Here is a 16,894-nt window from a genome sequence, read left to right on the forward strand (position 1 = left end):
TGCAGTTTGAGCAGGAGCTAGACGTCTATTTATATACTATGTTAGCACCCTACTTAAGTGCTACTCTTTCCCTACTACCCAGTATAACAAAACACATTATGCAGACAACTAGGAGAAATTCCTTCTTCACCAGAAGAACAAATCAAAGAATAGAATAGAATAACCTACATTATAAAAACCTGAGGAGGGATTGTACGTCCCTCCTCATCCCAAGTCTATAACATTAAACTCAAATGCAAATCATAACTCATTTGAATTAACTGAATGGATGACATCATAGTCATGGTTATAGCTCCAGTGTTGCAAAAATAAGAGCAGAATCACTAAAGGAAATCAAATGATATGCAATAATGACTATAAATATGAACCTTCTTTTCAAAATTCTTTTATTATAGTAAAGCATCACTTAAGTTCAAATATAACATAAAATAGATGAGACTGCAATGATGGTTGCCTGTCCTAATAATACAGCCAGACTGTGCACCTACCCAGATGGCACTCAACATGAGTACAATTAAGACCTTTGCTTTTAAATATAAAATAATTCCTCATCCTAAAGTAATTGTCGTCAAGTAGCCTTGTAATCTTGCTGCACTGATGTTCTGCCTGAGCAGTTATAAGTACATTAAAATTTAAACATACAAAGGGTGAAAATTTGCTAAAAAGTTATTTTCCCTCAACCAAAAGCTCCCTGAGATACTGCAAAAATCCATCTCTTTTAAGTGTTAATATAAATCAATAAAGGGGAAGGAGTATTTTCATTGATAGAAATATCTGTCTGGATATTGAGGAATCACCATCCTATTTATCTGTTTCCAATGACATACCACATTTGGAGCAGTGGAGGAAGATCCAGTCAGGTGTGTCAAAATGACCCCTCAATGCACATTTTATTGATTATATGGTGATATCAGATCACTCCCATGGCTGAACTTGTCTGGCATGTTTTTCTCAAATTCCCTGGAATATTTTCTATAAGAATAATCACTGTTGGAAGTGTGTTCTAAATTTAAGAACAAGCTTTACAGGTTTAGCTATTAAATGGATTCTTTATGTCCTACAAAGGTTCTGTTTCTCCAATTCTGGCCTATTGTATACCCCTGACTACCTGTGCAATGCCATAGGTTTGTGTGTGTTTAGTGATCCATGCCCTAAGCTCTGGAAATTTGTCCCTAGACTACTCGCTTCTTTTGACGCTCCTTAAAACCTCTTTCTGGCCATGGGGTTGGTCATCCATCCAAAATGTTTCCTTCTTTGATTCAATGCCAATTTTGTGAGATTATGGTCCTGGGAAAGGCTATATATAAATGCAGTCTGTTACGAAGTTCTCTTTATAAAGCTAAACATTTATGTGTTTACAGAGAAATTAATAATTTTCTTCATGGCATCAGTTTTAGAAACAAGCAATATATTAGAGGATTATAAGGACCATTCAGATAATATGGATTAGAAATCAATCTAGAGTGATTCCCTTCCCTGAAGAATGAAACTGAAGTAGTTGAATTTTCTCAGTGTTCAGTTTGCAGGCACAGGCAGCCCTGTGAAAAGGATCTGATAGTTTGGCAGCTCTGGCTTCTGGTTAGAGAGGGAGTTGAGGCACATTTTCTTTTATCTCACACAGTAGACTGAAGCTCTTCTTGAGCTAATAGACCTTGTATTTGTACTGTACCTTCAAGATTCTACCCCCCTGCTTAACTAGATAATGAACACACTCTTTGACTACTAATTTGGTAGTTCATGAATAATAACTGATGGGTGACTGTACCCCACACAGTTCAGGGTTGGGACTTCTGTTTGATTCTAAAACCCTATCCAAGATCAATCGAAGAATCTTTACAAAAGAAAAAAAGAACACTTCACCAAATCCTTTGACAGAAGGGGCAGACCAGAATATTTTGAACCAATTCTAACAAGTTGTAAAATTAAAGTTAGAAATATTGAATATATTAATCCAGAATTGAGTTGCCACATAAAATACTGATTAGCAAGAACTGAAATATGTTCTTGAAAATCACCACAAATCATAAATATGTACACTAGATATATCCCTAATTGATCTGATGAATTTTTTCAACATATTTTTCTAAGAAACATTTTATCACATCCAGTTTTGATACAATAAATAATCTTATAATTTTATCAGACCCAGAGGTGCAACTAACATTTTCAACCCTGCTTCTCAAAACCAGAACTTTACTTAGTTAACATCTCCAAGTTGAATCAGACATAGTTGAGCAATGAAATATTTTCTTTTTGCTTCCAAGTATGCAATGAAATCCAACTTGATCATGCAATGTCGGATTCTGCTCCTCTTACTTTAATCTTAGCGGCTGATAAATGCTGTCTTTCGTTACATTTCTTCCTACAAAATCTTTTTAAGATTGTGCTTCTGTCTGATACCAAATTAAGGAAGATTTTAGCACAACAGACTTGTATAAACCAGGCGTGTTAAAATTCCTTTCCAATCTTAATCATGATTAGAATGAAATGTTTTGTGCAGTACTAATGTTCTGGTTACTGGACTATCACTGAATTTTGCCTGATCATCTATTTACGAATTCAATAACATGCTCCCATAATGCCATACAAGACAGAGTGTACACATTTAATTCCACAAAACGCTAACACCAGTGCAAATAGAAAGTTAACAATTCTCCAAGGTTTAGTAATGAACAAGCCAGAGCAATACTGAATCATACATATCAGGATGAGCTTAACCCAGGAATGATGGGACTCTACAATTAGCCACTGGTAATTTCCAGGTGAAGAGGAAGAGAAGATCAGCCATGTTTTGTGCTTCTGATTGATATTCAGTGATTCATGCTGAAAAGTGCAGTATGAGCTGTTCCAAAGCCTTCCAACAACTAAGGCTCAAGCTGAAGAGAACAAGATTTCAGTCTGAAACTTCTACAGAAACACTTCTGGACATATACTCTTGTATGTTAAAATGTAAAACTAATTAGTTTTAAAAGCTTTTGAAATGAAAGTTGGCACATGGAAGAGGTAAGGTGCTCTTTGGGAGTGGTCAAATACATGAGTAATGAGAGAATCCAGTTACAGAAAAATCAACATTTTATCATATCAATAGATAAAGCAAAAATGAATTTATAGTCTATACAGACAAATGAGAAATACTTTAATTTATGGATAGCACATAAGTAAACATGACTTTGATCCACTCAGTACTTGAAGTATCCTTGGCACTCTTCGATTTCAATTCCAGGCACTGAATGAAAAGATATAAACAAGCACATAGGTATACATTAGGTTCTGTTGGCTTTGGCCCTATCTATTCATCTACAAAAGCAGTCATTCAAGTAGAGTTAAAAACACACACAAGTCATTGTTAGTCAACTGGTTCAAGAGATGTTTGGCCTGGTAAGGGCATGTGGGAAGATGAGAGAGAAGATCAAAACAGACCCAGATTCAGAGCTAAGGCGAGGTCAAGCATCAACACTACCAGCTGAATTAACAGGCTTGACCATTGCGACTAAAAGATCCATGATCTTTGTGTACTTATTGTGAAGGGGAGAGTGGAACAGGGATGACAGGATTTAATCAGCTGGCTGCTGGTGGCAAGAAGAAGCCGGGGTTTATTATCGCTGCTGACCAGAATAAGATAGTGATGGTTTTGGCAGAGGACAATGGCAGCATTTGATGTGATCAGGCCATTTTTGGTCACAAATGCCAAAGAAATGCAAAGTTTTTTAAATTAGGGAGATAAATAAATAAAACTGTTTCTTATGTTACTTTATCCAATCCAGTTTTGTTTATCTCCCTGCGAGGACTTCAACTAAGGTGCAAACTTGTGAAATAAATGGAAATCAGCCTAAAAACTGACCTTTTTTTTGGTTAGCGAATGTTTAAAATAGGATTTGTGGGTTTTACACATTTCAAAAGAATGCTTATTTTACACATTTCAAAAGAATGCTTATAGGGTACTATTTTGGAGGAATAGGTCCAGGGACCCCTCTCGAAGAGGTAAGGTGCTCTTTGGGAGTGGTCAAATGCTTTGGATTGTTAAATGCAGACATGGATATTGTTAAGCATATTCGAACTGTTAAGCTGTCAAGCCATTTAACTCTCTGCTTCTTAACTAAAAATAAGTTTAGCGTTTATAGTGTTTGCTATTTCATTCTGCCTGTTGATACAACCCTGAAAACAATCATTATTGGATTAGTGCTCAATGACAACCTATCATTATCACAGTGGGGTGCATGTGTTCAAAGTTTGATTAACAGCTTCAATTGGGTTTAAAGTCTTTGATGTGGAGTTATGAATACAATGCAGCTTGTTCTGCCACAGTGTGGGTTTCGTTAGCGTGAATTCACTATAAAGGTTTGACGAATTGGGGACAGTTTATAAAGCACGAACTTTTAAAACCTGTGATGGCTGTAACACAATTGTATCGCCAACACTTTGTTTCTAAAGTGCGATTTTTCTATAACATGGGGTTGCACAAGAAAGCAACTATCACATTATAGAAGAACTATCTGTACTCGTGTTAATGAGAGATTAAGTAATTAGAGTATTTTAAATATAGGCTTTCAATCAATGAGTTTTCAAATATTAAAGTCATCAATGTACATTTAGACCTGTTTTGTTTAATCTCAGCATGGCTCTTAAGGCGTTTTGGTGGTGAATACTGGGTAAATTAGCAAAGAGGTGCATTATGAGAAAGTGACATGTTCGTTGGGGAGCCATGGGTTGGCAATGGAGCAATAAAGGCCCATGTTAGTGAGGGCTTAAGGGCTTCTCTTGTTGCCTTTTTTTGTAAAGAGCTGAGCCAGAACACCAAGATAGGCCTTTCACACAATCAGCCTTAGAACGGTCAGTATCCGTGGCTAACTCTGCATTGTTCTTTTGGTTGATGATTGTGACTCCCATGAACACATATCCATGGCAGCAACAAAAATCAGACCACATCGGGTGCTTAGTCCCAGGTCCAACTTGCTCCTGACTCAGGATCAAAAATTCAGTCCCAAGAGAGAAATAAAAAACGTTCAAGCTTCTAGATACACAGAAATAACCCTTTCATTTTGTATAGAATTCTATAGAGCTAAGAGCATTACAGCATATTAGGGGACATGTATAATAATAGATATTCTGCAGCTAAGGTATGCTGGGATTGCTTCATTCTTAGAGGTCACTGAACATTTTTTTCCACACCTTTTCCTGAGTTTGACGCACAGTTTCATTCCTTTCTTCTTTCTGGTTGGAATTTGCAGTAGGTAATTGGGTGAATAGTTTTGGTGGATAAGCACTGATGAACTTCATTGTTCCTTCTCTTCATATGTTCATAGATCAGTTCTCAAACAGCATGACAAAACTGACAGGACACTGGACAATAAGCAGGACCTTTACTAATACAGAGGAACCTCAATTATCCGGCATTCAATTGTCCGGGTATCCAATTATCTGGCAAAGTCCTGATGCTTGGCTAAACTGTTATCTGGAATTCGATTAATCGAACGAAATACTACCCACCATATCCTTCTGATAATTTAGGTTCCTCTGTCCATACTGGTGTTCAATTACACAATTTAACTTAAGTCAATGTCAGCTTCCCTACGTTTTTCTACTTAAAATCTCCAAATTTTTTTTAATAAGATTAGTGTGGAAACAGGCTCTTCGGCCCAACCAGTTCACACCGACCCTCCGAACAGTAACCCACCCAGACCCATTTCCCTCTGACTAATGCACCTAACACTACGGGCAATTTAGCATGGCCGATTCACCTGACCTGCATATCTTTGGATGGTGGGAGGAAACCAGAGCACTTGGAGGAAACCCATGCACACACGGGGAGAATGTGCAAACTCCACACAGACAGTCGCCCAAGGCTGGATTTGAATCTGGGACCCTGGTGCTGTGAGGCAGCAGTGCTAACCACTAAGCCACCATGCCGCTCTATGCTAAGTAGGCTGTACCTTTAAGAGAGGGAGAATGCACTCTATAAACCCACAAAGTTAACCGTAAAACCATATTTATTTCAATGTCATGAGAGATGAATCTTTGGGAAAGTGTCACTCATCACTGTGACACCGTGAAACAAGTACAGAATAAGACAGGAGAAGACACATAACAGAGCCAGATGACAAGATTGCAAGTTCCGATCACATCAAAAAACTGAATTTTTAAAGTGAAAAAGTAGCTGAGACTTACCAGGAGAAGGTATTAAATGAATTTATTGTAGTTAGGGTAAAGCTTCTTTACTGCTGTCTCAAAACTGTCCTCTGGAGAAGAACAAAATGAAGATTGAAACACGTTCATCCAGAAATTGACAACATTCAATGAAATGATGGTGCAATTATACAGAATTTCTGTATTTATACATATTTCTGCCTATGATGAATGAGTTTCACAAAATAAAATCCAGAGAGAGAGAGAGAGACACACACACACAGAAAGAGAGAGAGAGAGACAGACAGAGGCTAAAGCTATTAATAAAGTAAAACCTCAGTTGCGCTGGTGTGTAATACAGTATTAAGACTTCCAGAATCAACAAAACCACAATCTTCACAAATAAATGCAGAAATGACAAATATATCCCATCACAGTAAAATCCAATGTTGTCTATCACATACCAGGAACATGCCAGTAAACAAAAATGTCAACTGATGGAAAGTATATCGATTTTGATATTAATTATTACTATTCAATCATTTGAATCCTGTCAATAGCTAATGGGCCTGGAGAGCTGCACGAGGGCAAAAATCCTTTTTGGTGGGTGCAGGAGGGTGGAGGTGTTGTGATGGCTCCCTGCTCCCCCCTCCTCCAAATCTGGAAGTGGAAACGTCAATGCCTAGAAGAAGCCTGTCCCATTTGGAGTCCTATGGAGGGGCTAAACTGATAGAGTGGAATTTTCACCCCCTCAGTGGAAGTAAGTTTCACCCTTTGAGGTTGCTTGCAATTCTGATTGCTCAGTAGGTCTGATTGCAGACAATTTGGTACTGCAGACTGAAACCTGCCTCAAGAAGATGGCATGCAGCTAAACAAAGGAGAACTGGGCAGGAGTTTTAAGGTCCAGGTGGAGAGTGACGGGAGATATTAGCTTCTTGGGTGGAAGTTTATTCAGTGTTCCGGTGCATGCAGGTTATCTTCAGATGATATTCCCTATTCTCTGCACTTTAAAAATTTGTCAAAGAACAACAACCTTCCCATTTCTGCTTGGCCACCCACAACATTATGGCCCTGGAAGCATAATATTTTAATATAGTGGTCAGGCTGCTGATTTCAGTGCCTGAATAATGGGAGTGAGTTAGGTACCAATCCTATTTTATCCACATCCCTAACTCCCTCGACTCCTTAAAACACATACCAGAGGCAAAGAAAATGCAGCTCTTGGTTTTGGAAATTGCTGAATGAATATTGCAAAAAGAAGTGATCATATTGAAGGAACATCAGTTACTTTTAGCTGATGGCCTGTAGAGAGTTGTCTTGCTGTAACGAGAGTGCTTGGTTGCTGCTTATCATTGGTGCAATTTCCAGGTAGCTAGGTGCTCATGCTCATTGGGGTTGATGTTGGAAATACAATGCCGAGGGCAACATTTCAACTTTCATGGAAGTAGATAATAGAAATTTTACTGCATATGGGTCTCCAGAGAGTACAGGACTCTGGATTTCTTTCGCCGTAGGTAAAAGTTTCCTCATATTTTAAAGTGGAAGCAGACAAATAGTTGATGCTTTATTAGAATGTCATGAAGCCATCACCAGTTTATTTCAGCCTTTTTGTAAATCTTATATTCATAAATTGCAAAATCTTGCAGAATTACAATGTCACTTAAAATCACACCTTCGTCATCACTGCTTTGATAACCTGGCCTGTTCTTGTAACAGAAGAAGGTTGGTGGAAGAAACAGCTCTAAGGCAAGGGCCCTCTGTTCTGGAGTTGGTTTGACTTCACTCAGCATCACCACATCGTCTCCATCTTCTTCCTGTTCTTCCATCTCTGTAAAATCAATCAGTCATAAAAAAAAATCTAAAGGAAATGCTGGAAATACTCAGCAGATCAGGCAGCATCTTGGCAACAAAAAAACAATTTGCATTTCATGCTGATGAACCTTTTAGCAAAGTTCATTAACCAGAAATGCTGGGGGTTTCAAGAATCAGTAATTTCCTGGAGCCAGCCTCCCAGCAGCATTGCAAACCCCTCTGCCTACTTCAGCCGCAGTCACAAGCCTTGTTGAGACGTTCCCTGGCAGGTGGCCCGATGTTGAGGCTATTTTTAAAGTTATTAAACATGGAGACTTTTTACCTACAAAGATCAGTCTGTTGCTGCTTCTTCACAACCGCAAGGCCCCCTGTTTTCAATCGGCTCAACAGCTTTGAGAATTCCATCCATTATCATTAATTGGAAGGTGAACCTAGCCTCTGGCTAATAATTGGCCAGTTCAGGGAGACTCACTATTCCCTCCGCACTGCAGGCTTCTCACCCTTCATTGCCCATGATAGCAGGGATCGGAAAACAGATGGGCAAATTAACTTGATGGTGTGGTTCTGTTCGCCGAGCTGGGAATTTGTGTTGCAGACGTTTCGTCCCCTGTCTAGGCGACATCCTCAGCGCTTGGGAGCCTCCTGTGAAGCGCTTCTGTGATCTTTCCTCCGGCATTTGTAGTGGTTTGAATCTGCCGCTTCCGGTTGTCAGTTCCAGCTGTCCGTTGTAGTGGTCGGTATATTGGGTCCAGGTCAATTTGCTTATTGATTGAATCTGTGGATGAGTGCCATGCCTCTAGGAATTCACTGGCTGTTCTCTGTTTGGCTTGTCCTATAATAGTAGTGTTGTCCTAGTCGAGTTCACGTTACTGGTCATCTGCATGTGCAGCTAATAAGGATAGCTGGTCGTGTCGTTTCATGGCTAGTTGGGTGTTCATGGATGCGGATTGTTAGCTGTCTTCCTGTTTGTCCTATGTAGTGTTTTGTGCAGTCCTTGAATGGGATTTTGTACACCACATTGGTTTTGCTCATGTAGTGTACAAAATCCCATGCAAGGACTGCACAAAACACTACATAGGACAAACAGGAAGACAGCTAACAATCCGCATCCATGAACATCCAACTAGCCATGAAACGACACGACCAGCTATCCTTATTAGCCACACACGCAGATGACAAGCAACGTGAATTCGACTGGGACAACACTACTATTATAGGACAAGCCAAACAGAACAGCCAGGGAATTCCTAGAGGCTTGGCACTCATCCAAAGATTCAAACCAATAAGCACATCGACCTGGACCCAATATACCGACCACTGCAACGGACAGTTGGAACTGACAACCGGAAGCGGCAGATTCAAACCACTACAAATGCTGGAGGAAAGATCACAGAAGCGCTTCACAGGAGGCTCTCAAGCACTGAGGATGTCACCTAGACAGGGGACGAAACGTCTGCAACACGAATTCCCAGCTCGGCGAACAGAACCACAACAACGAGCATCCGAGCTACAAATCTTCTCACAAACTTTGAATTAACTTGATTTCTCTTTGCACAGATGATCTCTGGCCTGTTTCGTATTTCCAGCATTTTCTGTTATTTCAAATTTCTTGTCTCTCGAGGATTTCGTTTTTGTCACAAAATCCAAAATTAGCTCCATTCCTGCTTCGATACAGGATGTGTTCTGATGAAAAGTCACTGGACTTGAAAACTCTACCTTTCCCCCCCCACAGATGTTGCCAGACCAGCTGAGTTTCAGCATTAATATCCATTTTGTTTCAGATCTCCAGCATATGCATTTCTTTGTTTTCTTATTGAGGCGGATAGTAAAAGCACTCAGATATTTTCTTGAAACCATGGCTAAATTCATAAAAAAAGTGCACAGATCAAATTGTGATGGTAGAATAGAAAATTAATTTCAAAGTTATGACAGGACATCTCTGCATGAGTTCTGCAGGGTAGTGTCCTAGGTTCGACAATCTTCAGCAGTTTCATCAATGATATCACCGCCACCTCACGTAAAGTCAGTAGTTGGAATATTCACTGATGACCTCACAATGTTCAACAACATTGGTGACTCCTCAAATACTGAAGAAGTCTATATACAATTGCAGCACGGCCTGGACAATATCGAGGTTTGGGCTGACAAGTTAACATTTGTGCCACACAAGTGTCAGGGATGAACATCTCCAACAAGAGAGAACTTAATCATTGCCCTTGATATTCAATGCACTACTATTGCTGAATCCTCAATTATCAATATCTTGGTGTATACCATTGACCAGAAACTGAACTCAGCTTGTCATAATAATGTTGTGGCTACAACAGCAGGTCACAGACTAAGCAAGTAACTCATCTCTGATCCCCAGGCGTTGTTAACCATTGAAACAACACAAATCAGGAGTGTGATGGAATACTCCCCACTTGCCTGGATGAATGCAGCTCCAACAACACTCAAGAGGTTTGACACCATTCACAATAACAGCTCACTTGATTGGCACCACATCCATATCCTCCACTACCAACGTTCAATAGTCGCAGTGTGTACCAACTACTAAATGCATTATAAAAATTCACTAATCCTTCTAAAACAGCTCCTTCCAAACCCACAACCACTACCACCTAGAAAGACAAGCAGTAGCTACATGGGAGCACCAACATCTGCAAATTCGTCTCCAAGCCACTTAGCATCCTGACTTGCAAATATATTGCTGTTCTTTTAGTGTCGCTGGGTCAAAATTCGGAGTCTCCGTCCCCAACAGCATTGTGGGGGTACCAATACCAAATGGATTACAATGGTTCAAGAAGGTGGCTCATTCACACCTTCTCAAGGACAAGACATAGGCAATAAATGCTGGCCCAATCAGCTAAGATTACATCCTATTAATGAATGAAAAATGAAGTATGATCGTCAAGTGGCTCATCTAAGGCATAGCCCATTTTCTTTAGCACTATGGAATAAATGAAATCAGCTCCAGCCATCATAAAGACCATTTTAGCAGTAACTTTTACTGATGCAGATGAATGTGTGCCTTCAATTATTAAATATTGTAAGAACAGCAGCAGAGGGTGGTACGTGTATGGAATCAGCTGCCAGAGGATGTGGTGGAGGCTGGTACAATTGCAACATTTAAGAGGCATTTGGATGGATATATGAATAGGAAGGGTTTGGAGGGATATGGGCTGGATGCTGGCAGGTGGGACTAGATTGGGTTGGGATATCTGATCGGCATGGACAGGTTGGACCAAAGGGTCTGTTTCCATGCTGTACATCTGTATGACTCTGTAGCAGCCTTCTGAAGTGAAAGCCAACATAAACTATTGACGGTATTATATCATCAGATGAATCCCTCAGATGGATTCCTGGCTTATAACATTGTTTTGTGATTGACTAAGGTGGAAGAATCATCCATCAAAAAAAAGAGATTAGAATCAGTACTTCACAGTCAAATTGTCGGCTGATACATTCTATGGAGGAAATAGTTCTATGGATAACATGCCATAAGATGACCCCTTTCCAGCAAGGAGTCAAGTGCAAGATGAAGTAGGTGAGGACAGAAAATTAATGGGGAAAAAAAAAACTTTACAAACAAGTTTTTTTATATTTGCTCCCAAAAACTTGGAATTCCAAGCACTTAGGCTGTTACATTGTGTTTTATATTCTCGAGTAAAAAAATACGATTTACACTGCTGCTCAAATAAAAACAAATGTCTATGGTTGTTAAAAATGCTACTAATGTGGATAAGCATTCCATTAATTCTTTTATTGATACATATACAAGCAATTTGAGCAGCACAGACTAAAATAATGCTGTATTGAAAGATTTATAAAGAGTCATGAGATTTACCTCGTAGAAACTTTCCTCCTTGTTTCAATTCAGATGCTCCAAGTGAAGTATGACCATCATTTCCATTTTGATCATTCTTTTGTTTTGTTAACTCAGCAATCCCAGTTGTGCTCTGCACTGTCTCAATGACTTGTTTGAACAGCTGAGCCATTTCTTTTAGTTTAAAGTGCACAGCAAACTCTACAAGGACCTGCTTATTCTCTGAATAATCCAGTGCGTGCCAAGTCCAGATGCGATTACTGGTCTTTGCATGCTTTAGTTCCAGATCTCTTGTGATCCAGTGATTGGCACAGCATTTATTAGATGCATTCCACATCACTAATCTTGATAACTTTGTTATTTTATCTTCTAAAACTCTGATTTCTCCAAATGCTCGCTCCTTCCACCGCAAGGACATCCTTTCAAAGCAGTACAGCTTTCCTCTGTTAGAAAAGAGAACATTTTCTGCATCTAAGACGGTAGCTGGATCATTAACTGGTGGAGGGGATGGTAACATTGTAAAGCTGCACAGAAAACAATCTTCCTCGTTCTTCTCTTGCGGTTCTGTGGAATTTGTTAGTTTACTTGTACCCAGTGTGAATTGAAAATCATTACCCGCACCAAATTTAAAAACTGGGCAAAAAACTGGAGATGTGGCAGTAAAGAGTGAGGAATCTGTTGCTATTCTCTTGATGTCCTCTTGTGCATTACCATTACTAGCTTCTGCAAAACTACTAGCAACAGATGCAATAGACTGTGGAATACATGCAGAATCTCCTGTGTGTGACAAATTTAGTGGTTCAATATTTGTCCATCTCCTTCTGCTAAGATATGGGCTCTCTTTAGCAGTTAAGCTATCTGGATGTTCCATCTCACTAGTGACAACAGAACTCTGGCGGTCATCAGAATAACCTTGATTTTCAGTTATATGGGATACTTGTGTATTGCAACTTTGCTCACCAAATATTAGAGGGTTTTTGCCTTCTTCATCTGTATCACTACAACGTCTCCCCAAAGGATTTTCGGGGATAGATGTTGCATTACCAAGTTGCGAGAAAGGAATTTTCCCAATTACTGATTGTTGTGTAGATTTTGGCACTTCAACTGATTTTGTTTTGCAAGTTTTGATATCATCATCAACAAATGGAACTTGAGTTTGTTGTGTACTGATTGAAGGGAGCCCTTTGTTGAAACCTGCTGCAAAATCCACACAGCCAGAGTTAGCAGATTCGATCCTGTGAAATATTTCTGGTTCAGAAGTTAATGTTTCTGCCAGCAAAGTTTCTTTTAGTTTGTGGGTTTCAACACCAATATCAGTTGGTGCTTTCTCAGAACTCTGCTGATTTACTACTGGTGACGAATCCTTGCAATTCAAACCGAATGAATGTGCTCTGTTAAACGTAGATGGTTCAGCATATATTGACAACTCTGATGTTTGTATTTCATTCACTTTGGCAACATCAGCTGGCCTAACAGTGTTCTGTTGCTGACTGACTGTTGGTGTGCAACCTTGATTGAGACTGGTTACAGCATTAAAGCAGATTGAATTTGCCCTGGAGCAAACAGAGGTCGTTTCAACACATCTAGCAAAAAGATTCAATGGCTTTGTGCTGTTTTGAGTTGGCAGAACATTTTGTGCAACAGGAGTTGACAATGATGAGGAATTGGAGTAAGTTGAAACAAATGATGGTGAAGCAAGCAAAAATGGAGGAGACAGGACAATATCTGGATTTTCTAACTTAAAATCGGAGTTTGATACAAATGGCTTTTCATTCAAATTAGGAACATCATTTTTGGATACTTGGGTAAGTGTAACAAGGTCAGGTACATCTCTTGCTATATCTGGAGGAGTGATTGGAGTTAAACCTTTACAGTTTCTTAAAGCAACTGTTTCAGCACTTATTGACAGTCCTGAGGTTGACATTTCCTTCACTTTGGTAACACTGTCTAGTGTTGCAGTGCTCTGCTGCTGAGTGATTGAGTAAGTGGGTTCTTGACCAAAGGCAGGTGTAAAAACCATTGAATTAGAACCAATTGAATTGGTCCTGGTGAAAATAGAGGATGTTTCAGCAGAACTAGCAACATGCTTCAAAGGGTTAAAGCTGCTTTGAGATGTTACACAGCTTTGTTCACACAGTGTTCGGCTTGAGGTTGAGGAACCTGATGATGGCGAAGTGAATAAAGTTGAAGCTGATGTGACAATACCAGAATCTGCTAATTTAAAATCAAAACTTGGTGTGGTGGATCTGCTAGTAGTCGACAAACATTGCTCTTCATTCAAAGTTGGAACATTGCTTCGGGGTACTTGTAAAAACTTAAAGGGGCTAGCTAGATCTCTTCCAACAGTTGAACCTGTCAGACCAGCTGGATTTTCTGGGTTTCTCAAAGATTCACTTGATTTGGTTGTTGATTTTATACTGGGAAAAGGTTTGGATGAAAAATCCAACATTCCAGTTCCAGAGTTGAAAAAGGAAAATGACGCCGCTGGCTTGACTTGACCACTCAAGAGTCCTGAAGTGCCAAACAAATCAGGTTTTGGTGAGCTTTCTTGTGAACACTGTTCTTTCCCTTTCCCAAACTGAAAAGAGGATGATGTTCCATTTGAATCCAAAAGCACTTTGCTAATGCAAGTGGATGATGTGCTGTAGCTCGTTTGGCTATTTTGATGTTTCGTATGTTTACCAGTTGACTCACATATAGTTTTATTGTGTAACACAGAAGTTGAAGTACTGGTTGGAATTCTCATAAAACAGCATGAACCAGGCTTCTCAAACGTGAAACTCGTTGATGTTGACAGTGCTTGCTGATCCTTTAATTTGTTGGCGGAGGTATCTGCAAATGTCAAGCCACTGGGCAACTTGGATGACGGTGAACTTCCACAGGTGACTGTGGGCTTAAGGAATCCAATACCAACATTTGAAATACTGGATTCTTTTTGCTTGGATGGTGAGCTGGAGCACTTAGATACAGCAAAACCAATTGCATCAGAGCTAAATAGCTTTTGCTGACATTCACCTGTTTTGTCAGAGCTCGCCATTGTTGAACATAAGCTCAGAGTAACTGGAAGAGATGCTGTTACTGCTGTTGGCAGGTTTTCGACAGTGCTTGTGATGCTCGAGATGGTTTCAGATGGAACTGATGTAGGAGGAACAGGATCATGTTTTTGCTTTTTATCTTCCACAATAAGCGATTTTTCAAAAGCACAGGGTGATGACATCTCTGAGTTTGAAACTGATGGGATACTTGCAGTGGATCCTGAATTAGGAGGCAAAGGCACATATAAATTGCCACGGAATTTCTTTTTCACTTTTTTAATGGATTGACCAAAACTGAATAATTTAACATGAGGCTTCTGTACTCCATTAGGTGTTTTGAGCAGCTCTACAGGAACTGAAGACAGTGAAGGCTCGAGATTATTTTCACTATCAGCATACCCTTCAGTCACAAAGCAGTTCCAGTCTTTTCTGTAGGATTGATAGTGTTTATAGCGCAGTTCCTGTAACAACAACAGAAAAAGAACTTGTCATTTTGCTTTTGAATGCATCAATGATATTTTACTCAACCAGTTCCTGTGATAGCTAGTAACGTCTTCTACCCATGATGAAGGAGTAGTGCGCCAAAAGCTCGTCATTTCAAATAAACACGTTGGACTATAACCTGGTGTCATGTGACTTCAGACCTTGACCACTCCAGTCCAACACTGGCACCTCCAGTGAAACACTTTCAAATGACTTAAGAACATTGAACTGTTACATAAATTGATCTCATTATTTATTTCTTAATTTCATAACTAACTTTAATACTTCATAACAACATAAAGTTTCTGGTTTGCAGAGGACAAGTTACTTATAGGAACTGGTGTTAGGTGGTTGTTGGAAATGTTCCTTCTGTAGAAATCCTAACAGTGACAGCTAAATGAACGAACAGTGTAAAGATCCAAACTGTACTAACATACCTCTGGACTCATGTTTTGATGGTCTTCTTTTGCAGAAATACACCAAATCTGGTCATAACAGCCATATTCAAAAATAGTTTCTGGCTGAAAAAGAGGTTTGTTTAATTCATAGATGTCTTAATATTTACTTTAAAAATTATTACTTTGCATTATAAAAAAAACTACTTGCAAATGTAATCCTGGTTATGTATATAATAATGTCAAGCTGTTAAAGTTAACTTACAACAAACTTTGGCTCTTTAAATTCCTTGGGCTGCTTCCACATTTTTAAGGTAGTTTTAAATTGGTAGCCACCTGTGCGTAGCTCACTTGCAGTATTGCCAGTATCTGGAAAATAAAATTAACAGATATAATCTGTAGTATTCCTGCCATTTCAAATAGCCATACACAGTAATCTACTACAGTGATGTAATATTGATTGCATATGTTTCATTATTTTTAACTACAGACTTTCTCAGCACAAAACCCTATTTGAAAATGCAACCTAAAAATTCATCATAAAGTTAAAGGAAACCAACTTTATTAAGTACATTTCTTCAAGTACAAATTCAACCCTCATTCACATTGAGCTTCAAGAGCTGGACAGAATTTTAAGCTCCCAGCAAAAGCATCTAACTCTGACAGACTATTACCTATTGAACTATGCTAACAGATTTAACCATGTTCTGTTTTGACAGGCTTAGATTTCTTCTCAAGATTTATCACAGGCAGCAACACAAACTATGTTAACAGTGTGCTGTCTGCTAAAATCTGCCCTAAAAACAAGCCTTAACTACAAGGATTACATTGCTAATGAATCAAGTTCATAGTTACCCACACACAATCTCCATCTGTGAGTATTCTAGTTGGCATAGGCCACACGTACAACATTTGTCACTCAGTCCAGGCACATCACAGATGCTTTGCATGTTACTTTATTTATAAGAAACTGGATTTAATCACGTTTGATAAGGAAATGAAAGAATCTGAAAGATCAAGACATAATGAATGCTGCTAATCAGAAGAGTTGCAAAGAACACAAGACAATGGGGACAACAAATGTCACAGGATACGACTCATTGATATCCAGCTCAATATCATGTAGATCAGTGCCTGCTCTTCATCGAAAATCCATGATCCTTCTATTTTATGAAAATTATCAATGCCTGGGCCACTTAAATGAGAAGCTAGATTTGAAC

The 16,894-nt window shown here is 39.2% G+C and overlaps 1 protein-coding gene across 2 annotated transcripts in view; it reads right to left on the reverse strand.

The window, feature by feature from the left end:
- Positions 1–369: 369 nt before the first annotated feature.
- LOC122554085 (uncharacterized) overlaps positions 370–16,894 on the reverse strand; it is a 33,642-nt gene continuing 17,117 nt past the window's right edge. The window contains exons 6-11 of one of the 2 annotated variants that reach the window (XM_043698541.2): positions 15,940–16,043; positions 15,717–15,800; positions 11,783–15,257; positions 7,796–7,951; positions 6,166–6,236; positions 370–3,226 (exon numbers count right to left, since the gene is read on the reverse strand). In XM_043698541.2, coding sequence (XP_043554476.2) covers positions 6,178–6,236; positions 7,796–7,951; positions 11,783–15,257; positions 15,717–15,800; positions 15,940–16,043 — 3,878 coding nt within the window. In that variant the 3' untranslated portion in view covers positions 370–3,226; positions 6,166–6,177. The remainder of the gene's footprint in view (positions 3,227–6,165; positions 6,237–7,795; positions 7,952–11,782; positions 15,258–15,716; positions 15,801–15,939; positions 16,044–16,894) is intronic. The other variant, XM_043698549.2, reaches the window with a different exon arrangement.

The sequence above is a fragment of the Chiloscyllium plagiosum genome, unplaced genomic scaffold, assembly GCF_037043375.1.
Source record: "Chiloscyllium plagiosum isolate Xiang-an unplaced genomic scaffold, Cpla_swu_hap1 HiC_scaffold_1, whole genome shotgun sequence".
NCBI lineage: Eukaryota > Metazoa > Chordata > Chondrichthyes > Orectolobiformes > Hemiscylliidae > Chiloscyllium > Chiloscyllium plagiosum.